The sequence below is a fragment of the Neofelis nebulosa genome, chromosome 12 (genome assembly GCF_028018385.1).
Source record: "Neofelis nebulosa isolate mNeoNeb1 chromosome 12, mNeoNeb1.pri, whole genome shotgun sequence".
Taxonomy (NCBI): Eukaryota; Metazoa; Chordata; class Mammalia; order Carnivora; family Felidae; genus Neofelis; species Neofelis nebulosa.
The window spans coordinates 7,651,290-7,677,331 of NC_080793.1; the positions used below are offsets into that span (position 1 = coordinate 7,651,290).

Genomic DNA, 26,042 nt, shown 5'->3' on the forward strand with positions numbered 1-26,042 from the left:
CACTGAGGCATGACTTATGCCACAAAATTAAGCTACAATTCAATGATTTTTAAAGACTTGTTTTTGATAAGACTTACCAGTGAGTTGCTTAAAGAGATACCTAACTATAAATTTCCACCAGCAACACTGTTAGTATGCCTTTCTTGAAAACACATATTCTAAGAGATCAACCCAGACCTTCCCTGAAAAATGGTGAAGGATCACCAAAGGTTGCAAGGCAGTGGCTTGAGAACCATCAGCTTGAAGCATCCAGAAAAGATAACTACCTACCAGATTCCACAAATGCCTTTAGTGTACACAGTATAATACCTACTACACCAAGGGTTTTTCAGAACAGTGAGTCAGTCCTGACTTATGTCTGATCTCCATTCTTCTTGCTGTCCAACCTCTCAAGGTCATAATTAAATGACCTCGGGTGATTTGGGGGCAAAAACATATGAACTCTTGAATTCTGGCAAGAATCTCAGGGAGATGAGATGCACCTGCAAGTTGGTTGGGTCCTTATAATTTTCATCAGATGCAATTTGAAGTTTCTCCTGAATCCATTTCTCCAGCTCCTCAGCATCTCTCTGGAAAAACTGGAATCGGTAAGAATCTTCAAGCTTCTGGCGCCTAAGGGTTGAGAGCTCCTTGAAGCGGTGGTATCTGTCGAGGACCTGTTGCCGCCTCTCCTGGATGTCCTCTGCCGTTTCCAGCACTTTGACCCCACTTGGGTCCATTTTCTGAAAAGACAGAACGCCCTGAAATAAGCACTACGAGACCAGAGTGGATTTAATGGAATCAGCCTCTCGGAAGGCAAAAATTCTCAGACAGCCCAGGCGGACAGATGAAAAAAAGTAATCTGTCCTCAGGATGGAACAGTGAGCCCAGATTCTATTCCTTTGTAAAAATTGCTCATCTACTGGCCTGCAACACCTGCCTACGTGGCTCCCTCGGAGGATGTCTAACCAACACCACAGTGAAACCCAGCAAAAAATACAACCGGGAGAACTAGAGCTTACCAGCAATTCTACAAGGGCTTTGAGAATTTAAAGGAAATGCCAAATTGGTACTCAAAGGATATACTGAGGGGTGCCTGGGTGGCTCAGTCGGTTGAGCATCCGACTCTTCATTTCAGCTCAGGTCATGATCTCACGGTTCATGAGTTCAAGCCCTGTACTGGGCTCTGCGCTGACAGTGCAGGGCTTTCTTGGGACTCTCTCTCTCTCTCTCTCAAAATAATTAAATAAACCTTAAAAAAAAAAAAGAAAAAGGAATTATTGGGGCACCTGAGTGGTCCGACTCTCGGTTCAAGTCACCGGCCTCACTGTGGATTCAAGCCCCTTGTTGGGCTCTAATGGCACAGAGCCTGTTTGGGATTCTCTCTCTCTCTCTCTCTCTCTCTGCGCCTCCCCTGCTCATTCTCTCCCTCTCTTTCTCTCTAAATAAACGAACGTTAAAAAAGAAAAAATTACTGAAAAAGCCATTCAAAAGTCCTTTCATCTGGTCTCTGCATTCTATCCTGTGGAGATGAGAAAGAATTTACTCTTACTTAAATCAGTTTTTCTTTCTCTCCAGTCTCAGCCTGTTATTCAATGAAGAAAAGGGGGTTACAAAGTAACCGAGTCCTTAACATCAATAACCAATAGAATTTACCTAGTCAGAGTCCCTGATTTCTCAGTTACTACGTCTTCCTCAGGCTGCCAGAGCGCCTGAGCAGAGAACAGGCTGCGTTTCCTGTGAACGTGCACAAAAGAAACTCCTAGTGCATCTTAAAAATAAGAGGGGTAGTGAGAAACTAACGTAAATGGTATGTTAACCACACTACAGTTTAAAAAAAATGTAGGCTTAAGTCACAATGCTTGTGTTCAGTATATTTTACAGCAATGGGTGCTTTATCTACGTAAAAAGATTAGTAGCAATTATTAAACAGGTAGTCGTACATCTCGATCTGAATCTGATGTAATACTAAAAAACAGAGAAATCTAAAACACAAGAACAAGAAGGTGTGGTCAAAGGTGCACCCTGCTCTACTCCCACCTACTACTGTGGACAGGACACTGCAAGCTCAGCATCAGTTTCAAGTTCACCACAACCGCAGGCTGATGGGGGCAGCACTCCCCATAGCTCTCAATCGGCTCCAACTTCAAATCCCCAGATTTCTGGACACTGTCACCAAATCTTTATGTCAAAAAGAAAATCTGGCCTATTTATGGGCAAAACCCAGAATATGGCATCCATGCTGATCAGGAGTAAGCCTCTAACCGAGGGACCACAGAGGGAAAGAGGTACAGACCCAGAGCTTCTAAATGTGTCCGTACCACGTGACCTTGCACGAGTCACTTTCCTATGCCTCAGTTGCCTACAATGACCAAAATGAGGCATTCTCAGGATGTTTCCAAATGTAAAAATTACATTCTACCAGAAAGTTCAGTTTGGTAAAAAAAAAAAAAAAAAGCAGACCAGATAAACCTTCTAGCCTCTCTGGCTACTGTTTCATAATTTATACATGGGATAAAAATGGTTGTTGGTTACCCAGGAGACATTGAGAGCCCTTCCTGTTCACCTGGCCCGGCTAACAGGAAAGGATAAGCAGCCTGAGGATTAGGCATGGAAGTCAGTGACAGTGCCCCCACCATCCAGATGGGAGGTACACAGCACCAGCGAGATGCAGGTGAGGTCAAAGTCTCCAACTCCTTAGGAATTAAAGCAGCCTCAAGAGGTGGCGAGAAAGCACTGTCTGCACCTGATCACCTCTGAGAACCACCTGTCTATTAAGACACCATCTTCCTAACAGGGAGAACAGGAGGGGAGTCTAGCCGTGTCACCATCCCTTCCAAATTAGTCTCCATGCAGTGACCAGTTGTTTTTGTTGTATTATGGTTTCCCCCCAACGTCTGATTTATTTATTTTACTATAAAGAGAAATTTATTCTTTGCCAGTCACTCCCATGCTCTAAAACCTTTCATGGCTCCCTTCTGAGGGAAGAAAAAAGCCACTGCTTTAGCAGGACGCTCTAATCTGGCCCCCAAAACGTCTCTCACCCATGTCCCCTACCCTCTGGGCATACTGAAGTATTCTTTCTCCTCCAAATACAGGATCCTCTCCAAAGATTCCCAGCTATCTTTCCAGGCTTCCTTTGTGTAGAATGTTCTGTGTCTCCTCTGCCCAGATAACTCCTATTTATATCTCAACACCCAGCCGAAATGAGCAAGCTGTACAATCTTGCCTCCTCACCAAGCCGTACTCAATGCTCCCTCCTTCCCTCTTCTCAGATTTAATCACACTTTCTGCGGATTTACAAAGCACTTGTGTATACTTCCCGCGGTATAAGGAGACCGACAACCTAATCTTCGTATCCCCGATTGCTGGCACACAGAGCCCATTAAGAAATGGTTGCTGACAAATGACCGAGTAGATGCTGAGTGCTGTAGCTGCTACACAGATCTGGATTCATCTGTGAAGGGTGGGGGGGGAGCTCTGTGATCTACCCAAGTTACCTGTCCCATACTGTGAAACGGGAATCCCACCCAGATAAAAGCAAGATTTGTGACAAGAACTGCAAAGGATGAAGCCCCACAAGTAGGTGTCAACCTACTGAACAAATGGGAGTTTCTAATCTTGGACTGAGCACATGGCAGGGCATCGTGAGAAATGAGCTGGTCTCTTCACTCTGGCAGGGTGAGCCCTTGGTGAAACAGCTCAAGAAAGCAGTTCTGTTCCCTCCCTCTCTGTCCCCCTAGCCCCACCCGCCCTCTTTCTCTCAAAATAAATAAATAAACATTTAAAAAAAAAAAAAAAAGGAGGGGCCTGGGTGTCTCAGTCGAGTGTCCAACTCTTGATTTCAGCTCAGGTGACGATTTCACGGTTCATGAGATCAAGCCCTGCATCAGGCTCTGCACTGACAACGTGGAGCCCGCTTGGGATTCTCTCCCTCGCTAAATAAATAAATAATTTTTTTTTTTTTAAAAAAGGAGGTAGTTCTGTTATCATCAAGAGATAGCTGTGTCTGAAAAAAATATTTTTGATCCTTAAAACCAAAACCTGAGGGTGACAGTAAAAAATTAAATGTCTGCTCATAGTGGAATTTCTGTGACAATACTTCATTACAACAAGGCACTTCTGGTTCACACTGCTGCCTTAAGAATCTTAGCCTCTTCAGGGGTGCGTGGGTGGCTAGTTGGTTAAATGTCCAACTTCAGCTCAGGTCATGATCTCACGGCTCGTGAGTTTGAGCCCCACATCGGGCTCTCTGCTGTCAGCCTGTCACTGCAGAGCCTGCTTCAGATCCTCTGTTCCCCTCTCTCTACCCCTCCCTCACTTGTGCTCTCCCCCAAAATCAATAAAATATTAAAAAAAAAATCTGTCTCTTTGGGAGAAAGCGGATTTCTGGCAGGGATCTTGACAAGGATCACTACCATCACCAGCTACATTTACTAGAATGTAAACGCGACTTCACCCACTCCCCTGCATTGTCTGCTCCAGCCAGATCTCCTATCAAACTGCCTGACCAACCCCAAGTGACAGGCCCTGCCAGGGCCCACGTCCCAGCTCAGAAGGTCTCCTTAGGCAGGAATGTCCTCTCCTACTCCCAGCTGCAGCATTTAACACCATACAAAGCTCTCCAAGTCTAAAACAACGACCTTGTCTTCTCTGAAGTCCTAAATCAGAAGTCCTCACTGCCTCCATGCTCCTCTTAGAGCACCCTCAACATTCTGCATCGGACTTAGTGTTTTCTCTCTGCCATTTTTCTAAGTTCTTTAGGAAATTTAGTGTTCCTAAGGAACTACAGAAAAAAGACCTTATTGGGTGGTTCAGTTGGTTAAGCAACCAACTCTTTATCTCAGCTCAGGTTATGCTCTCACAGTTCTCGAGATGGAGCCCCATGTCAGGCTCTGCACTGCCAGCACAGCCTGCTTGGGATTCTCTCTCCCCACCCCCACCCCCCACCATGTGCACCTGCACTCACTCTCTCTCTCTCTCTCTCAAATACACTTAGAAAAATAAAAAAATAAAAAGACCTTATATTCCTCTTACTTTGACCACAAAACTGGGCACACATTAGAGCCAATAACATTCTGAACTTGCAAACAGAGAAACTGTGGTCACTTCATTATTAAATAGGCGGGAAGACACAGGTCATCTAATAACCAAGTCACAGAGCCCATTTAGGCTGAGCTGGGGTCCTCTGGTTCCCAGACTAGCATGCCAGAACAAGAGATTCTGCACATGACTGGAGCCAGCATAAACTTTATTGATGGCTGTTTGGTTATTAATTCCTTTCACTATCTCTCATCTTTTCCATCACCACTTTGGAGGGAAGAAAGGAAGAGAATATATTAATTATTCAAAAAATAAAAATTTGGTGTCTGGCTCAGTCGGAGGGACATGGGGCTCCTGATCTCGGGGTCATGAGTTTGAGAACCACATTGGCTGTAGAGATTACTTAAATAAAAACGTGGGGCACCTGGGTGGCTCAGTCGGTTGAGTGACTGACTTCAGCTCAGGTCATGATCTCATGGTTTGTGGGTTCAAGCCCCGCATCAGGCTCCCTGATGTCAGGGCAGAGCCCATCTGGGATCTTGTCTTCCTCTCTCTCTGCCCCTCCCCCACTCATGCGCGCGCTCACGCGCGCTCTCTCTCTCTCTCTCTCTCTCAAAAATAAACATTTAAAAAATAAAAACCTCAATTCCTTATTTAAAAAAAAAATTGATTTTGCTTATGTGAGACTGAGTCTTCTTAACTTAGACAATTAAATTAGTGTTAAGAATTTATATACTTCCTTTGTTCTTACCCTTTGGGAAACAGTTTAAGATGGATAAACAGCAGGAATTTGTGTCTAATTTGCTTGCTCACAGAATTTTTTTGCAAAGAAACTTGCCAAAGAAGGTGTAGTTTTGTATAAAACCACCACGTTGCACGAGTTCCTGCAAGATATCTAAGTCTTCAGATTAATGTCTATGGTGTGTATCCTGCCTCTCCATACACAGCCTTCACTGCATCTCTAAAATCCTTTAGCTGCTATGGAAATTTCTAAGAAATCACATTGGGGAGGAACCCTTCGTGATGAAGAAAAGAATCCCCAGCACAATGCTGCCAGGGTTCTGCCGAGGCAAGTTGCCCTGCTTGGGTCCAGCTCGCTGATTTGACCCTACCAATCCAGGGAGACAGTCCAGTGAGGCCCTGCTGAAATTAACCAACCTAAAAGGCCCTCTTTGTCACCGCAGTGAAGTAGAACAAGTCAATTCTATACCAAGTGCTTTGGTCAGGCAATAATGGACTTTTCTTTCCTGCAGATCAGCTGACGTCAGTAGGTGGGAGCTCTGCCAAGCCACCACTGGCTCTCCCTGGGGAGCTGGGCATCTGAAAGTCATCAAGGCTCTCCCACTGCTGTGGGAGGTCAGGATTCTCATTTGCATGGTTACAGGAGCCTAAGATACTGAGTTATTAAGAGCTCCCCACCCCTTAGCCTGATAGGGAGCTGTCTCTAGTTTATCTACAGAAGGTCCAGTTTCTTTGCTCCTAAAAGGGTCATCTCCATTGATTATATTAAACACGGGGAAAATGTTCACATCACCAAGAACTACTGCCACGGAAAGATGCGACAACCTCTCACCCAAAACTATGTGAGGGAGTTAATGGAATTCCTTGGGACCCTGCCAATGCACATGACATTCCCTCCAGGACTGAGGCTGCACTGCAGGAACCCCACCCCTGCCCTGAAATATGCAGTTGACCGATAAGGCAGACTCCACAGAGAACGTTCCAGGCCGTTCTCAGCCGTAATGGGATTAACGCCTTTCAAGAGCTAGAAAGGAAGACTTTGGGAAACGTGCCATTAAAAAACAATCTCTAACCACACTAGCCTATCTATCTATTCCACTAACTGCCTAAAAACCCACAAAAAACCCAACTCCCTAAGACTGCAGTGGACTGTTTATCTCAAACCAGCCTATCAACTCTGATTTTGCCAATCAGGTCTCTGTCCACAGAGAATAAAGGAGGGGAAATGAAGTGCTAAATGTATTCTCGGTATGCTCAAGGACAGCTTCCCATTGAAGACAACCAAAGAAAAAGGTCATATTTTAGCAAATATTCTGAGAAGACTGAAGATGTGGACTATTTATAAATGCTGCAATGCAGCAGTCAGAATGTTAGCTGCATCATTCAGCAAGAAACGTGAATTGATCTCAGGGGATAAAACAGGAATTACAACTATGTCCTCTATTGTAATAAATAAAAAGAACTTGTCAGCATTCTTATAATACTGCCAGATCTCTGGGAAGAAAAAGGGGGGGGGGGGCTAAAGATATGAATCTTGGGTAGAAAGTTCTAGTTTAATCCAAAGATAGAACACGCCTGAGAGTGACGCCTCCTATCTGACACAAATTTACACGTATCATCAACTGAAAATGGATTTCTACAAAAGAGCTGAGACACTAATTAACAACCCCGTCTTCTTGCAAATGCCAAGAGACAGCTGTCTGAGGCAGTTTTTGGTATTTAGGGAATTTTTAAATGCCTTGACCTCATCTACAGAAGCTGCGAGGCGATCTGTCTCTGGGGAATGTGAGAGGCAGGAGGGGAGAATGACTGCAGACAGAAAGGTTCTCAGGCCAAAGGGCAAAGGCTTCTGGCTCTGAGAACCCGGCACCTGCAGTGAGTAGTCTAGAGACGCCCTCACAAGGCTCTTGGAGAGTGAAAGAATTCAGCACGATCTCTCTGTGGATCCCCCAGAAGAGAATAAACCCATCGTGAAGATGAGAGGAGTCACTAAGACAAAGCACTGGGGCCTGCCACCCAACGTGCTGGATGTAAGAGGCATTTGGAAAACGCCAGAATAAACTCCAATTTCACCAGATACACTGCTCTGCAAGGAAAGGCATTTGGGGGATGAAGGGGATGAACAGATCATTTGGCTCTGTGGGGAAATTCATAAACACCGCTTAAAGCGAAAGGTCAGAAAAACCATTCATCAGATTTACTTTTGTTGCTTAGTCAGAGCTCAAAGGTGCAGAACCGACAACACAGGTTTTTTCCATGGCTTGGAAAGCCAACCTATTACCCAATGTTACATGTGCAAGGCAGGACAGCCGCATCCACAGATGTGGAAATTCTCCGGAGAGCAACCCACCAAAGAACTGTTTAGCACCTATTAACGTTTTATATCCAGTGATTTTCAGATGAAGCAAATAAACTCAAAACCAGCTGAGCTGCAGATTTTAGCAGCAGGTCTGATGGTAAGCAGAGAGAGAAATAATACACAAATTAAGAGTTTTAACCATGAATAAAAACAACAAATATTTCTGCTTAAGCCACATTCCAGTCAGGATTGTGGATTGGCACATCAGCCTTCAGATTGATTAATTCATTTCAACTCATTAGCACATTTCTGCAGAGGTGAGCAGGGACTTCGCTTTCAGAAAGCAAAAAATTCATACTGCATTGCATCAAAATCCAGAAATGCAGACAAAGTTAAGAAAACTTACTTCTGAATGCTTCCCCAATACTATCTCGTTGCTACTTACCTCTTAACCTGTAAAATTCAGATGAGAGGTATTTAAATGCAAAATATTATTACCAACAGTCAAAACAGGAAAAGGTTGTAACATGGCCCATTTTTATAAACCTCGTTTCAGCAATTCACCGGTGTGATTTATAAAAGGGCTTGCCTTGGATTTATCACCCATAATCACTAGAAATGTGCAAAGTTTTTATTTCTCCTTAGGGGTTATCAAGACTGGAGTTTTAAGCATTTTTCTTTTTGAAAAAGGTCCAATTTAGCAAACACTCAAAAACTGTACACAAATAAGGCATATATAGTGAGTTTTTTAGATGGCTTTTTTTTTCTGCCAAGAAAATGCAAGCTCCATTTCATTACAAGGATTGTGACAGAAAAAAATAAGTCAATGGGAACAGGAAACAAACCCAAGTTTACGATATTTGTCCAATTTAACGATGCTATTTTCACTACACGTTTTCAGATCATCCCCCCTGCCCCCAATATCTAGGATAATCTGTTTAGTCCCTTGGTTCTTAAGAACCAAGTAACCATCAATTAAAAAATCAGCAAACGCTACATGCAAACACCAGTAGGGTGAGAAGAAATTAATATATTCATGCCTGAAAGAGAGGAAGGTAAAAAAACAGGAGGCTTTGGAAATTTCAGAATCAATGGACTAAGACTTCCGAAAAAAAAAAAAAAAAATAGAAAAAAAAAAAAAACAAAAAACAAAAAACCCAAACCCTAACCAATTTACTTAACAGAAAGGTCATGCAGGCAGGGTTTTTTCTCCCTCTCTTTGGATCATTCAACTTTTCTGGACACAGATGTGTCTTCACTGCAAGCCAGGCAAAACCGAAAAGGCAACACGTTTGCCGCATGCTGGTCAAATACCTGGACTCTGCGCTTACGAAACGATGACAACATGATGGAGGAATGTGGAGTCTAAAGGGAGGGGGGAGAGCAAGATAACAAGCTTCTAAGGGCAAACTGAACAACGTAATTTCAAAATGGAGAGAACAGACCATTAGGAACATATGAAGACAAGGAAACCCCAAATTCCCACTGTCTTCCCAGCACCTTGCTCATTGTGGAGATTCTGCATCCCACCGGGGATCTAAAGTGGGGTCTTAGCAGTTCCTATTTGTGGAAATATGCTGCCTTGGCCAAGTCACACCCCCGCTCTGGGCCTCAGTTTCTCCACTTTCCAAATAAAGTAGTAATACTGACTATGCTTTCTAACACTAAACTCGCCCTCCCCAGATCCCACAGTCCAATAAATTGAGACTCCTAGGACTGGCAGATTCCTAAATCCCTTTTCATTCAGCATAAGAAAACAGCATGATTTCAGGACATCAGAGACAAGAAAGAACTCGAGCTATAGAAATCTGACTTGGGCCTGGTTTACTGGTGTACTCCCAAGACACTTATTTCCTGTTCGAAACCTATGAGAGGAATATGCAAAAAAGGTGTGACCGAGGTAAGCAGCACAGCTGCTCCAGGCCGGTGGCCTCGGGCCGGGCGGCCGCCCGAAGTGATCATGGGCTCTGGGCTCCTCCTCTGCATTCCCGGAGTCAGCACTTGCCATCAGGGCCGAGCATTCTTCTACCTACTCTGACCACAGCTGCAGCAGCCCAGACCGCATAGTTAGCAGAGTCCTTGCATAGCCCACGGAGGATTGATTACGAGGCCGGCCTCGTGCCTACTACCCTTCGTGCAGGTTCGGCAATGCCAGGACTGTGGACTGCTCCTGACATCCACCGCACGGGTTCGGTTCGGTAGGCAGCCCCTCCCCTTGGGATGAAGGCAGGTAAGGCAAAGTAGAGCAAATTCTAACCCAGGGAACCAAAAGATAATACTTAAACACCAGCTCTCCCGACCTAAACCTGTTCAGCAGATTATTTGACAAGCTCATATCAGAGCCTGTGACAGATCAGATTTCTCCAATTGTTAGATCAGTACAAAACACACTGCCAAGACCAAAAGCATATTCAAGAATGTTACTTAGCTGATGGATTACTCTAAGAACTGCCTCACACCTGTCCAGCACAGGGCAAATCTTCCCTCCGAGGCTTGTCCCTCCATGGAGGTCCCTAGGTAACAGCTAACACACTTTGAGGGTCCCTTTGAGTAATTATTGGCCCAGTTACTAAAAAAGGCTTATTGTTAATTTCCTGCAGAGGCCCTTTACTGCAGCATTTTTCCCTTACAGCACATTTTTAAACTTTGACTTCAATTTGACCTTTGAAAATCTAAGACGTTAGTGGCAACAAAAGGGAAAATGACTAGTTTAAGGAGTTGGAACCTTGGCTCAATAGCTTCATACAGCTGAGTGTTCCCACTGCTATTCCTAAGATTTTGTTTCCTGGCTAAAAGACACCCCCCCACCCTTCCATCTTTGATACATTCTGTTTTACTTAGGTCCAATTGCTATGACTCCGCAATTTCTCAACACATTATTAAAATACTTCAGATAGTCTCTCTTCCCTACCAGCCATGATGGTTAAGTTTTTCTAAAATACCATGACGAAGACAGAACAAAGAGCCTACGTATTTTAGAATCTATTATATAAAAGAGGTCTGACAAGGTGTTGTGGCAATTCGATCATCTCGATCCAGCTTTCTGGGCTCTTGAGGTTTTTAATTTAAAACACATGCAACCCTTAACCTGAACAAGCCCCTTATTTAAAATATTTTAACCCAATACATCAAAGAGACTCTGAAAGGCAATTTTCTTTAGGAAGCACCTTACCCCATTCGCAGGGCTGGCTTCCAAACAAAAGGCTGCTCTATCATTCAATACTGGCGTGGGGGCAGAATTTTTGACAAATAATATAAGGTGCTCAAATCGAAAGACCCGGTGTCGGGTGCGGCAGGGGCAAAGAACTCGTAAGCTGTTAAGTTATTGGATTTGAGTCTCACACAAAGAAAGCGCCGAATCTACCTGTTATTTACAAGCAAATCACAACTGGGTAGGGAAGAAACGTTTATTACAAGGAAGGAATAGGAGATGGCCAGTGTCAGACCTTTCTGCGTCTAGAGAGAAGGCCAAGAATCGCCATATAGGATGAAATTAAGGTCAAACAGCCCTTTCCTCTATGCTCTTGGCTCTTCCTCCATCAAGGGTCGGGCCGGCACCGCCGTGGGGACTCAGGAAAAGGAGCTGAAGTCGCTCCCAACCCAGGAAAGGGACTGGGGGCGCTGGGGGAAGCGCTCTGCAGGGAGGGGGATGGTGGCGATCCGGCCAGGAGCCCCCGCCCCACCTGCGGCAGCCGGATGGGGCAGGGCGGGGCCGCAACCAGGCTTGGGGGTGGGGGAGCGGGACGGACCCGATGGCCTCGTCCCCCCTCCGCCCAGTCAATGACATTCCAGCGGCCGGCGCCCAGGCTCGGCCGGGCGGCTCCTCCGCAGCCCACGCGCCACGGGCGGGTCGCGGCCCGCCAGCCTGGTCCCCGCCCGTCGGAGGGAGCTGCGAGGCCGGCCGGGCTCACCTGTCCGCGCGCTGGCCCCGCCCCACCCCAGGGGCTGCCCCGCTCCCCACCGAGGGGTCTGCGGCCCTCAGGCCCCGCTCCCTCCCCGAGCTCCCCAGCTCCCCCTCTCACCGGCTCCGGGGGGGGGGGGGGTGAGGGCAGTAGGTGCGCCGGTCTGGGGGAGGCGGGGGGGGGGTGCTGAGGGACCGACGCGCCTCCGCGGCCTCCCGCCTCGCCGTTCGCTCCGCAGCGGGTAGTGGCGGCGACGCGCGCGCCTCGCTTCTTTTATAGGCGGCCACGCGCGTTCCGGCGGCGGGCGGGCGCGAGCGCGGGGGAAGCGCCGGGGCGCGGCGCGAGGGGCGGGGGCGAGCGCCATCCGAGCTATGGGGGCGGAGCTCCCGCCAGCTCGCTTCCCGATCACGCGGCGGAAAGGGCCGAGCGCTACCGGAAAGAGCCGAAGCACCGCTGCGGGGGAAGAGCCGAGTCGGGGGATCGCGGCGGGAGGATGGGAAGGGAGGGCGCGCGCCAGGGGTGGGGGCCAGTGGTGCAGTGGAGTCACTGCCACCGCCCGGGCGGGCCGAGATGCGGCAGCCGCCCCGCCCTCTCCGCACCTCGGATCCTCCAATCCAGCCCCTCCCCGCCCTGCAGAGAATCTTCGGCACCCCACCCCACCCCTCCGCCCCTGGGAGCCCTTCCAGGACTGCAACGAAGGGCGCGGCAGGAGCCGTCGCTGCAGTCTGGCAGGGGATGCTGCGCGCCCCGGTCCGAAAAACGCCCAGTCCCAAAGGCGAGGTCACCCACAGGGTTTTCATTCTCTTGCCCCCTTTCCCTAGAAGAAGACTGAGGCCGAGACCCACCCAAGTCAGCCGACTCTGGTGGGGGCTGGGGTGCAGAAACCGAGGATAATTGGGAGCTCCAGGTTTGAGGCGGTGGTAAGAAAAGGCCAAATCAGATCCTAAAAAATAAGACTAATTTGGAGATTAAGTGTGTCATTTGGGATTTGGAGAGATAATAATTTCTTATATTCTTACCGCAAAAGCTTTCTGACAGGTCACGGGCGGAATAGGATGCATTAGTCGTATTTTATTTTTATTATTATTTTTTATTTTACGAAAGAATGAGGGGGAAGGGGCAGAGAAAGGAAAAGAGAGAGAGGGGGGGGGTGGGGAGAGAGAGAGAGAGAGAGAGAGAGAGAGAGAGAGAGAGAGAGAGAGAGAATCCCAAGCAGGCTCCAGGCTCAGCAAAGAGCCCTATTCCAGGCATCACAGGACCCTGGGATCATGACCTGAGCTGAAATCAAGAGTCCCTCGCCTGACTGAGCCACCCAGGAGCCCCGTTAGTCCTATTTTATAAATAAGACATTAAAGTTCTTCTGGCCACAATTAACTGAACTTTCCTTATGTACCAGGTGCTATGTTAAGCATTTCATGTTACCTTTTTTTTTTCTTTAATCAGCAATAATTTTATGAGGTAGGTATTCTTTCCCCATTTTATAAGTGAGCACTGTGGCATGGAAACTAGGTCTCTTGCCCTAGGTTAGGCTGTTAGTAAGAAAAATTAGGATTTGGATCCAAGGAGTCAGAATCTTCTCTTTTTAAAAAAAAATTTTTTTTTAATGTTTATTCACTTTTGAAAGAGAGAGAGAGAGCACTAGTGGGGGTGGGACAGAGAGAGAGGGAGACACAGAATCCAAAGCAGGCTCCAGGCTCTGAGCTGTCAGCATGGAGCCTCACGCGGGGCTCGAACTCACCAACTGCGAGATCCTGACCTGAGCCGAAGTCAGACACTTAACTGACTGAGCCACCCAGGCGCCCCAGAACCTTCTCTTAAACTGTATGCTCTGTTGCCTTCCCCTAGGAAAGGGGGGCACTGCGATGATGGATGCCGAGCTGCTAAAAAAAGATAAACCAAGAGGATTTCTGGAGTTTCTGTTCCTTACAGCCTTAGCTGTTCAAGGGCCTGGCTCTAAACTCTGTTGTGTAGCCCAAAGTCCTCTGCTGGGAAGCCCTTTCCCCACCCCCACTCCAGTGACAGCTGGGCTGCAGCCATTGGGAGTAACACCCAGATCATTCCTGTGCAGTCAGGCAGACCAGGAACCCTGCAGTCCGGAAGGCCTCAGCCTTCTGGTTACCAAGCAGCCCTCCTCTTTAAGGAAATACAAAGGCACTGGGCATTGCACCAGAACTTGGGCCCAGGCCCAGCCCTCAGCTTCCTGGTCCTCTGCAGTTTGGTCCTTCTTCCACTGTGCCTGGGATCCACAGTCTGTTTTCTAAACTGCCCTGGCTGTAGCGATGATAGGAAAAATTCTCCTGTTCCCTCATCCCATCAGAGTAGAGAGAAAAAAAAGGAGTGGCCACACCCCAGAAGCAGCTTTGCAGAATCTAGAGGAAAAACGTAGGAGCTAAGAGGCATTTCCTGCAATCTTCTATATAGAGAAAACAGGACTGGGTAACTCCTCCCTGGGGTGTGCGTTTCTGGAACAGTTGATGGCGTCGACAGCCTCTTCTCCAGCGGGTAGCAGCAAAATGTTTAATCACATATTCAGCTCTGGGTACAAAATGGCTTACACAATCATAGCTCTCCAAAATTTCTAAGACCTGCTCCAGCAAGGAATGGATCTCAAGGCCGTGGGCAGGGGCTATAAAAAGGGAGGATTTTTCTTTTAAATCACTCCAGCCTCCTGGTGAAATGGGGGTTTTGTTGCTTTTACCAGATGCAAAACAGATTTGAGAGCTTTGGTATTAGTACAGAAACTAAAATCTTATTCGTTGATCCTTTGTCTGATCTGAGACATGGCCAAAACCCATTATCTCTGGCCCTCTACACGTCCCACTCACTTACCCACCCCATTCTGTACTTGGCACTGGAAATGAGACATTGCAAAAGCCATTCTTTATGTGTCCTATTGTCTGCCTACCTCACCTCCCACCAGTTTCACCAGATGCCTAACACTCTGTTAGGTGTAGGGAGAGGGAGGTGACAAAGCAGATAATGGCCCTCTTTGTTTTTGGAGAGAAACTCATTCAGGGAAAAAACCAACAGAAAACAAAAACAAAAACAACAACAACAAAAAAAACACTGGCCGGTATAGCAATCAACTCCAGGTTCTCAGTGACCTCCTGAACAGCAGGGGGTAGGGACTGAATTCTGAGCTCCTTTTTCTATTCCCCCAGTTCTCTAAAGGTTTGATATGCACCCTACACCTGGATGCCGGGTAGTCCCAATACCTTTTCAATTCAAGAGGTCAACTGATTGGAAATACACAAAATGTAACCATGTTTTCACTCGTTCCAGCCATGGAAAATTACTCGCCCAGTCTCCCTGGAGAATCTCCCTCTGCCTCCCTCTCCCGGTCTCCATCTCTCCCTCCCAATCTGCCTCCCCCTCCACTCGCAAGGCAGTCACCAAGCACCAAGCACTTCCACTATTTTTCCTCCCAGTAAAGGTATTGACTGAGAAGTTATGCGGGCAAGTGAACTGCACTTCTTCCCAGGTGACATTCTGCCCTGTCAGAACTGGCAAGGAGCACAGTGAGTGGATGAACACAGAGGACATTATGCTAAGTGAAATAAACCAGACACAAAAGGATAAATACAGCATCATTCCACTTACTTGAGGTCCCTAGAATAGTATTTATAGAGACAGAAAGTAGAGCAGGGGTTGCCAGGGGCAGAGGGGAGAGGAGGATGGGGGAATGAGTGTTTAATGGGTACAGGGTTTCAGTTTTGCAAGAAGAAAAAGTTCTGGACATGGACCACCATGACAGTCAGACATCAATATGCCGGGGCTCCTCGGTGGCTCAGTCCGGTGTCCAACTCCGGCTCAGGTCATGATCTTGTGGTTTGTGGGTTCAAGCCCCGTGTCGGGCTCTGTGCTGACAGCTCAGAGCCTGGAGTCTGCTTAGGATTCTGTGTCTCCCACTCTCTCTCTCTGCCCCTCTCTCTCTTAAAAAAAAAAAAAAAAAAAAAAAAAAAAAAAAAAAAAAAAAAAAAAATTATTAAAAAAAAGAGAAATGGCTGAAATGGTAACTTTTGAATGCTATTTTACCGTAATTAATAAACAAAGCAGAGATTCCTGGCTGGCTTAGCCAGTGGCGTGCAACTCTAGATCTCAGGGTTGTGAGTTTAAGCACACATCTCTACATTGGGTGTAGAGATTACTTAAAAATAAGACGTTTAAAAAAAGAAAAGAGGAGCACGTGGGTGGTTCAGTCGCTTGAGCATCCAACTTCAGCTCAGGCCACGATCTCACGGTTTGTGGGTTTGAGCCCCGCATGGGGCTCTGCACTGGTGGTACGGAGCCTGCTGGGGTTTCTACTTCTCCCTCTCTCTCTGCTCCTGCCCCACTCGTGCTCTCTCTCAAATAAATAAATAAACTTAAAAAAAAGAAGAATGCTAATAATTGTAAAAAATCGAAAACAATTAGTCACCAACTGAAAAATGGTTCATTCTGATTCGTAAGTTCAACAGACCATATTGTGATACAGTTCACACTGATGGACCTGAAAAGTATCCAAGATATTACTGAGTGATGGCAGGTTTCAGAACAACATGAGTACCAAGTCTATTTGCTTAAGAACTATATTTGCATAAATGCGTACATACACAGAGAGAACTGAAGAAATGGTCACAGTGGGTACCCAGAATAAAGGGATTTTTGGACATTTTATTCTCATTTAAAAAAAAAATCTCTTTTATAGGGGTGCCTGGGTGGCTCAGTTGGTTAAGTGTCACAGTTTGTAAATTCAAGCCCTACATCGGGCTGGCTGCTGTCAGCATGAAGCCCGCTTCGGATCCTCCCCTCTCTCTCTGCCCCTCCCCTGCTCATGCTTTCTCTCTCTAAAAATAAATAAACATGAAAAAAAAAAGAATTTTTTTAACGTTTATTTATTTTTGAGACAGAGAGAGACAGAGCATGAACGGGGGAGGGTCAGAGAGAGGGAGACACAGAATCCAAAACAGGCTCCAGGCTCTGAGCTGTCAGCACAGAGCCCGACGCGGGGCTCGAACTCACGGACCGTGAAATCATGACCTGAGCCGAAGTCGGCCACTTAACCAACTGAGCCACCCAGGCGCCCCAAGAATTGGTTTTTTTTTTTAAAAAAGCTCTGTATAGCTTTAAGTATCTGGATCGAATACAGTCTCAAGATACTTTCTTGACTACCTTTACCTCCAAGTAAAGCATTTCAAAAAGTGTTTTCCCAGAAATACTAGACCTGAGAAGCCCTGGAAAAAGGAGTCCCACAGTCAGTTGGGGAAACACTGCACACTCCTGGAGGTTAACAATCCAAACAAACATAGTTATCAGTAAGTCTGGCACAAGAAAGTCCTTTTGTTTTTTCCCCTTTATTATCTAAACATATTATAATGGAAGATTTCAAAGATAAATCTAGTAAACAGGACAACGAACCTCCCTATGCCCATCACCAGTTTCAACAAATACCAACGTTTGGTCTTTCTTATTTTTTAAATTAATTTATTCTTGAAAAAAAAAAGAGTGGGGGAGGGCAGGAAGAGAGAGAATCCCAAACAGGCTCCACACTGTCAGCGCAGAGCCTGACATGGGGCTCAAACTCATGAACCGTGAGATCATGACCTGAGCCGAAACCAAGAGTCCACTGCTCAACTGAATGACCCACCCAGGTGGCCTTGCCGTTATTTTATTCACAACTCTGCCTGGTTTACCTTCAGCACAGTCATTCCCAAACTTCTTTGACACCCTAACTCTTTCTTAGAATCCTGCACGAAAAACTCGCAGGGCAAAGCTGACCTAAATGAAATGGATCTATCTTCCGAGCTCCCAGAACTTTTAGCTCAAACCAAAGCTCTCCCAACATGTAAATCACATCCTCCATGAATTAAAATCCTACCAGGGCGCTTGGCTGGCTCAGTTGGTTAAGCTTCTGACTTTGGCTCAGGTCATGATCTCGCAGTTTGTGAGTTTAAGCCCCATGTCGGGCTCTGTGCTGACAGCTCAGAGCCTGGAGCTTGCTTTGGATTCTGTGTGTCTCTCTCTGCCCCTCCCCTACTCATGCTCTCTCAAAAATAAACATTAAAAAAAAAATTTCTACCAAGTCACCTATTTCACTTTAAGTAGGAAGCATTTTGCAAAATCTATTCATTCAACTTTTCACCCTGCTTATGAGATGCTGGCTTCAAGGTAACCATCACCACAGCCCTGTTCTCAGGATTGCAGGTTCTAGAGCTTGACTTTGTCACTTCATCAGAACTGTACCCATGACTTTTGTTTGTTTGGAGTTTTGGGGGGGAGGGGGAGGTTCACCTTTTGCCTTTTCAAAAAATTTAAAGTTTGTTTATTTTGAGAGAGAGAAAGTGTGCGCGATCAAGCATGAGTGGGGGAAGGGCAGAGAAAAAGGGAGAGAGAATCCTAAGCAGGCTGCGCGATGCAGACACTGACTTGGGGCTAGAATTCAGAACCGTGAGATCATGACCTGAGCTGAAATCAAGAGTTGGATGCTTAATTGACTGAGCCGCTCAGGCGCCCAGATTTTTTATTTTTGAAATAATTCCAAGTTTACAGAAAGTTACAAAAATAGAAGGAAATCCCATATACCTTTCACACAGATTCCCCCCCCCCATTTGTTAACATTTGGACACATTTGCTTTATTATTCTATGTATGTGTATACTTACACACACAGTAGACATATATTGTCTACCTGAACTGTTTGAGAATAAGTTGCAGACACATTTACTTACTCCCAAATACTTCATGAGTATTTCTTAAGAACAGGGATTTTTTTTTTTTTAATGTTTATTTATTTTTGAGACAGTGTGAGTGGGGAAGGGGCAGAGTGGATCCAAAGCAGGCTCTGCACTGACAGCAGAGAGCCCGATGCAGGGCTTGAACTCACAAACCCTGAGATCATGACCTGAGCCGAAGCCGGACACTTGACAGACTAAGCCACCCAGGTGCCCCAAGGATATTCATTTTTATGACCACAGTATAATGATCAAAATCGGAAAATTGATCTTGACATAATACTACTGCCTAACTCATAGACCTTATTCAAGTTTTGGGTGCCTGGGTGGCTCAGTCAGTTAAGTGTCCGGCTTCAGCTCAGGTCATGATCTCACGGTTCATGAGTTCAAGCCCTGCATCGGGCTCTCTGCTGTCAACACGGAGCCTGCTTTGGCTCTTCTGCCCCTCCCCCACTCGCCCCCCCCCCCAACAACTAAACATTTAAAAAAAAAAGTAAGACCTATTGAAGTTTGGCCAATTGACCAAGTGTCCTTTATAAGACAACACACAAAGATTTTTTTTCTGTTACAGGTTCCAATTCAGGATCATGTACTACATTTAGTGTTAAGCATCCTGAAGAAGCTACAAGAAAAATGTTTCTTGAATAGATCATCTGTATAAATGCTATCTTTTTAAAATGGGGCCTAGGGGTGCCTTGGTGGCTCAGTCAATTAAGTGTCTGACTTGGCTCAGGTCATGATCTGGCTGATTCACAAGTTCGAGCCCCATGTCGGGCTCTGCGCTGACAGCTCAGAGCCTGGAGCCTGCTTCAGATTGTGTGTCTCCCTCTCTCTCTCTCTCTCTCTCTCTCTCTGCCCCTCCCCCACTCACACCCTCTCAAAAATGAATAAACATTTAAAAACAAAAAACAAAAAAAAACGGGATGTGAGAGGCCAGGCCTGTTGAGGCACCTGTATGAAGCTCTGCGGCTCCCTTGGCTGTCCTAGCACTAAGACAGAAGACACCCAAACCTAGTTAGGTCACTGCTTTCATTGCAGGAAGCTTGAAGAGTAGGGGAAGGAACTCTCCAGAACAATTCCATTCTTCTATCCAAGGGATGTGCAGGGGTTCTCTCCTGTTGGAATTTTCAACTCATCATCAAATTTGTTTTAAAATGATGTAGGGACATGGGGCACTTAGGTGGCTCAGTTGGTTGAGTCTGACTTCGGCTCAGGTCATGATCTCGAGGTTCACGGGTTTGAGCCCCGCGTCAGGCTCTGTGCTGACAACTTGAAGCCTGGAGCCTGCTTCGGATTCTGTGTCTCCCTCTCTCTCTGTCCCTCCCTGGCTCGTGCTCTCTCTCTCTCTCTCTCAAAAACAAATAAACATTAAAAATGACGTAGGACAATGATACAACAAAAATATGGGCAGTCAGCCTGAGAAATGAGGTCAAGCTTAAAAGGAAGCAAGCAGGCAAGTGAGTACTTGAATTTAAAAACTGGATGCAGGCCTTAGTATTCCACTCAGAGGAATCTGATGCTACTGGCCACCAGGGGTTGCATCTATCAGCTGGCAATCAGTATCTCCGAAGGCAACACTATCAGAGTATCAAAAACCTGGCTTCCTTAATGCTCTCCTTTCTTGGTTTACCATCGAAAACCTATCAGGAATTCCAAGCATCAAGTGACATGTGCAGGACTGTTAAACATGTCTGGAGAAAGAACATTCAAATAACAGGAGAGGTGTTTTCTGTGGACTAGTGGATTCAAAGTGAAACAGCCTGGGGCTTCTGCGTGACTCAGTGAGTTAAGCGTCCGACGTTGGCTCAAGTCCTGATCTCATGGTTCATGGGTTTGGGCCCCGCGTCGGGCTCTGTGCTGATGGCTGGGAGCCTGGCACCTGCTTCGGATTCTGGGTCTCCTTCTCTCTCTGCCCCTCCCCTCCTCATGCTCTCTCTCAAAAATAAATAAACATTAAAAAAAATTTCAAAGTGGAACGGCCCTCAGCGATCATTCTGTCCGGTGATTTTTCACCTTTCACTTTTGGAGCTTTCCCGTAGATGATCGTACCTAGGACTGCACTGTAGCTCACATATAGCCAAAATGCTGTGGTACAGAGGATCACGGGGTTCTCTTAGGGCTCCACGTAAAGCCGTGCAGACTCTCTAGGCCCCCTGCACCTTGGGGTACCACGGATTCGTGGTTCTATTCCAGCAGATGGCAGTAGCATCTTGAAGAAAAGGATGCCTTTTTAAAATCTGCACAGGGGCGCCTGGGTGGCTCAGTCGGTTGGGCGTCCGGCTTCAGCTCAGGTCATGATCTCGCGGTCCGTGGGTTCGAGCCCCGCATCGGGCTCTGTGCTGACAGCTCAGAGCCTGGAGCCTGTTTCGGATTCTGTGTCTCCCTCTCTCTGACCCTCCCCCGTTCATGCTCTCTCTCTCTGTCTCAAAAATAAATAAATGTTAAAAAAAAATTATAAAAATATAAAATGACGAAGATAGTAAATTTAAAAATAAATAAATAAAATCTGCACAAAGCCTCCCTATGTTGACCTTGACTATAGGGCCAGGCCCCGTCCACTCAACACTAGGTCAGTGCTCCCTGACCTGTTTCTTGTCATGATACATGGACAATAATGCCATCTGTAAAGCACAGGTAAGAGGGCAAGTGCAAATAACAACTGGCCTTGGGGGCTCCGCCCACCTCAGGCCCCACAGGCGGAGATCTGTGCCGACACACTGGCTGGGAAGCTACAGAGCACTGAAAACTGCTCATCTCACGACTAATCCCCGTCGTGTGTTTTTGCAGGGGTGGTGATCCTGAGGTTCAGAGAATGACCCACCCAAGGCCACGAAACCTAAAAGTGAATTCGCCAAGTCTTCTGACGCCTTCCCCAGAGTTCATTCTGTTGTATCCACATGAAAAGACTTCAGTACTTTTCCATTTCTGCTAGATGAAACAAGGTCAGGTACATAATTCCGGAAAAGGAATGACAGAAAGAAAAATCTTCCTAGGTGAAGGTCAAGAAGACAAAATAGGGAGGAACATATACCATTCTATAGCTAGGCCTGTGCCTGACCATGCACACAGCTGTGATGTACACAGCTCAGGGCAGAGGAAATTAGGCACATCAACCAGCAGTGGGTTTTTTTAAATCAAGCTTTATTACTTATTTTTTGGCACCATAGTCAACAATTCATAGTGTGTTACTTCAAGCCACTCAGGAGTACCAGGGAATACCCCACTCCCCAAAACACATCCCCACACACAACAGGTGGTACAGAGGGGTATATCCCTGCCTCTGCACTACAAAAGACGGCGGGTCTTTTGTAAAACAAATCTCAATTCTTATCTGAACAGCCGGGTTCTGAATTTCTGTCGTGGCTTTATTCAGGCAAATCTATCATCATTCTTCATTCAGGACATGTAAACAATTATAAAGCAGTTCTCAGTTCCTCCCGAACACCTTCATTTAACCCCTGAATCATTGCCTGTAGATGCTCGGCTCTTGTATAGTGTTGCAAACCCATCTCAGCTCAACTTAATTCAAATTCAGAAACAAACAAATAAACAAACAAAACCCCACACCTGCTCTGGCTCCTGCACCCCTAGTCCTTCAGGGGGCAAAGTCCCAATTAAAAGGACAAACAGTGCTTCCTGTTCAATATGACATGTATCAACAGTCCTAATCCCGGATGCTAAACTATCTCTGATACAATTTGGGGCTTAATCCACGTCTGCATCAGGCATTTCCTCTGAATTTACAATTACTCCACAAGCTGAGAAAACAAAACCACCATAGCCCAGACTTTCATGTAAGCATTTGGGCCTCAACTATTAACCTGTACTCTGGGGAGGGGCAGCAGGGCGGGGGAGTAGGCGTGGGGGGCTTACTTCAGCTCAGAGGGAAATGGTTAAGGTACCACCTACTTTCTGAAAGACAGCAGAGACAAAGGAAATGAAGGATGAGACCAAGAACTAAACACCTCACCATATTTGTAGAAGTGAGAAAAGCCGATTCCATTTACTCTGTCATGTGGATCCCTTAAGGACTGTCCAACCTACGAGAGACCTCCTAGATTCTGGGACCCCTGAACGATCTCCTCTCCTAGTCATGGGTACAAATATATAAAAGCACAGGTTGGTAGATTTCTAAATCTGATAGGACTTCTCCCAAATGCAGCTGTTTTCAGTTGCTTTATTACTGTCCCTCTGCAACAGAACAGAGATGGTGGGCGCCGGGGTGCCATCAGGAACGCCAGAAGGAGGAGGTCAGAAAGCCCTTGGGGACAGGAATCTCCTTGCGCTGCAAACATTTCTGGTCAGGGAAAGATGGAGAAAACAATGATTTTCTGGTAACGTGCCTTCCCACAATTACCAGCTGGAAGCTTTGAGGGACAGCAAGCTTAAGTCCCACGGGACAGTGGTCAACACCGGGAAAAGACCAATGGCGGTGCAGAAGACTTCTGCTTCTGTATGAACTGCAGCAGAGGACAAGGGGAATGCTGCTGGTCATGCTGCCCCCGCCTCGTTTCCCAGCGCCCGGCCTTGTCCTTCGCGACCCCCGTTTGCCCACTTGGGCTACTGGAAAGTGGAAGTCAGTGGGCTGTCTTGGCAGACCCACCAGAGGCTTCTACGGTGTCTGTCATACTTAACCTCTTTAAAGAGAGTTTCAGCACTTAGAAATAGGGGAGGAGTCTGCTGAAAGTGCAGTCTCTTGTCATAGAGAAAAAGTGACCAAATTTCCCAGTTCCCCTGACCAGACACTGAGAAAGGAACCCTGGCCAGCCTGTAAAACATGTATCAGCGAGGAGCGCCTGGGTGGCTCAGTCAGTTAAGCAAGGTCATGATCTCGCGGTTCTGTGGGTTTGAGCCCCACGTCAGGCTCTGACAGCGTGGAGCCCGCTTGGGATTCTCTCTCCCTCTATCTCTGCCACTTCTGTGCTCATGCTCTCTCTCTCAAAAATAAATACATAAACTAAAAAAATCCCGCAAAACAAAAACATGTATCAGTGAGACCAGATTCATTAAGGATATTTTATTCATCCCTTAGGATAGCTTCCCCACAGGCAGTAGGGACAGTGACATCCAGGATGATGAAACAGCAACCCTTAAGGTTAAGGGGGATCCTGGACAAAAAAGTAGGGTTCGAAAAAAATAGGAAGAGACTGTAATCCGAGAGCATAGAGGTCCAGGACTTGTCAGACACAGGCGCCTTCAAGGACAACAACAGCTCGAAACACGTTGATCTAAGGACCTCTTACCTCTAAGAACTGCTTGAGGCGTATGAAGGAACCCATCTGTCCTGAGCTTGTGATGGCTTCAATCCTGCAGGAAGAGGAAGACAATATTCAAGTGACAGCTATGATTGCCCCATCCCTTTTAGAGGAGTTAGGGGCACTGCTGATCTACGGGAAGCGGGAGAAGGGGGAGATCAAACAACTTGGGCAGAGGTCTTTTGGACCAAGGATGCTGTCATTCTTCCAAATGGTCTCAGCCTTCTTTTCAAACCAGGGGATAAAGGAGAGGACGTTCCTTTCCAAGATCTCTGTGAGCAGACAGGATGGGTGCTGCCAAGGCCTCTCCCTGCCCCCCGAAACGTCAGTGTTGAGAGGAATGAGAAGGGCACCCAGAGGTGGACGCCATGACAGTCAAGCAAACTGGCCGACAGATCAGTTTCTCCAACTGATTTATTAAGGGAGCTTGACTCTTTGGGTTTAATTCACGACCGCATGTAATCACCATCCCTGATTAGCTGGGGGAGTTTGGAAAACAGAGTTAAAGACATGTCAGGTATCTGAATCCAGAATCTTCCTAATTCATTTTTTCATTTAGCCAATAATGTTTAAGAAACTATCACTAGAGTTCAAAAGCACTTACTCAAATATCAAAAAAGAAGGATAGGAGAAGATGTCACACTTAATACGATGGTTTTTTTTTTTTTTTTTTTTTTTGAGAGACAGACACAGAGTGAGAGAGGGGGAGGGGCAGAGAGTGAGGGACACAGAATCTGAAGCAGGCTCCAGGCTCTGAGCCGTCAGCACAGAGCCTGACGTGGGGCTCGAACTCACGAGCTGGGCTGTGAGATCATGACCTGAGCCGAAGTCCGATGCTCAACTGACTGAGCCACCCAGGCGCCCCAATAGAACTGCTTTTAACAGAGTCAAACCCAGAGGCACCCAGGGGCATTCGACACCATGGGTTTTATTCGCTGAATCCCGTGGTGTCTGTTCAACAGTTCACATACCTGGGGAAGTAGTCCTCTTTGATGAGAAGTATCATCTTCCAGAACTGTACCTGGTACTGCTTCATGAGGGCATTCCCACACACCTCCAGGGGAAGACAGGCACCATCAGAGAAGAGAAGGCAAATTCACACTCACCCAAGAGACCCAAAGACCCATAAAGCACACCAGCCCTTTGCCTTTCCCTCCTACCAAGAGTTTCAGTCACAATGCCACTTAGCTAGCTAAGCAAGGGAACAAATGGAAAGACCCAACCTTCTTCTGAAGCATTTGTCTGTATAGGACGATACCTCCGTGAAATAAGACAGCCAAGAAACCAGGTATTTTCACAAACCAGAGAATGTGAGTCTAACTTAATTATTCTTCTTCAAGTCTACTGAATGGAAACCTTTCCAAAGGTGCGGTGTTCCTCCCAACCTTAGTAAGCAGGGCACCACCATGTTCTCAAATTTATTCATGGTCTCTGCTCACGTCCTGTGACTTCAGAAGCTCCAGGGTGACTGGAAGCATTTGGCATTATAGGCCCGATGGCCCACATCTGTTATGGTATGTGCCCTAAGCCTTTATCCTTTAAGAAATGTCTCCTGTCCACAGAAACCCTTACCCTCACTCTACAGTGGTGGCCCTTCATAGGCAGACAGGACCGTATGGAACCTTCTGGATGAAGGAGATATGTGGCCAAGGCTGGTTGAACATATTTGCTCTCCTGGGAATGAGGGATTACAAAAGTGAGCCGCCAGTTCCACTACACTAGGTGACCTCACTGAGGCAGAGGGCTATAGCCCAGGATGGCCACCTTCTCCACCGTGCAGAGATCTAGAGAAAACTGGCCTAAGGAGCAAGAATGAGCAGCCTACGGGAAGAGCACAAGAAGGACCGTGTGGCCCCAAAGGGACTCTTGGTACCTGGTGACATTCTAGTTCCTAGTTCCAGGCCCACATGAGAGTCAATCATACATCCTACCCTTGGTTCTGGGAGTCACTTCTCTATCCTTAAAACAAACATCCCTTTTTGCTGGTGCTGGGATGTACAGGTTTTTCTTTACTGTGAGAACACAACCGCACAGAGAAGGAAAGCACAGTGGGAAGAAAACCCAAAAGCCAGGTTTGTCTTTAGCACTTGGGAAAAAATGTGTAAGACTGGATC

The 26,042-nt window shown here is 46.6% G+C and overlaps 2 protein-coding genes across 11 annotated transcripts in view; both read right to left on the bottom strand.

Annotated features, from left to right (window-relative positions):
• The window catches only part of SPTAN1 (spectrin alpha, non-erythrocytic 1), a 58,861-nt gene extending 49,437 nt beyond the window's left edge, over window positions 1–9,424 (bottom strand). For all 9 annotated transcript variants that reach the window (XM_058693906.1, XM_058693905.1, XM_058693901.1 and 6 more), the window contains exons 1-2: window positions 9,377–9,424; window positions 483–722 (exon numbers count right to left, since the gene is read on the bottom strand). In XM_058693906.1, coding sequence (XP_058549889.1) covers window positions 483–722; window positions 9,377–9,409 — 273 coding nt within the window. In that variant the 5' untranslated portion in view covers window positions 9,410–9,424. The remainder of the gene's footprint in view (window positions 1–482; window positions 723–9,376) is intronic.
• Window positions 9,425–21,793: 12,369 nt separating this feature from the next.
• GLE1 (GLE1 RNA export mediator) overlaps window positions 21,794–26,042 on the bottom strand; it is a 30,983-nt gene continuing 26,734 nt past the window's right edge. For both annotated transcript variants that reach the window (XM_058693929.1, XM_058693930.1), the window contains exons 14-16: window positions 24,900–24,982; window positions 23,917–23,980; window positions 21,794–22,970 (exon numbers count right to left, since the gene is read on the bottom strand). In XM_058693929.1, coding sequence (XP_058549912.1) covers window positions 22,902–22,970; window positions 23,917–23,980; window positions 24,900–24,982 — 216 coding nt within the window. In that variant the 3' untranslated portion in view covers window positions 21,794–22,901. The remainder of the gene's footprint in view (window positions 22,971–23,916; window positions 23,981–24,899; window positions 24,983–26,042) is intronic.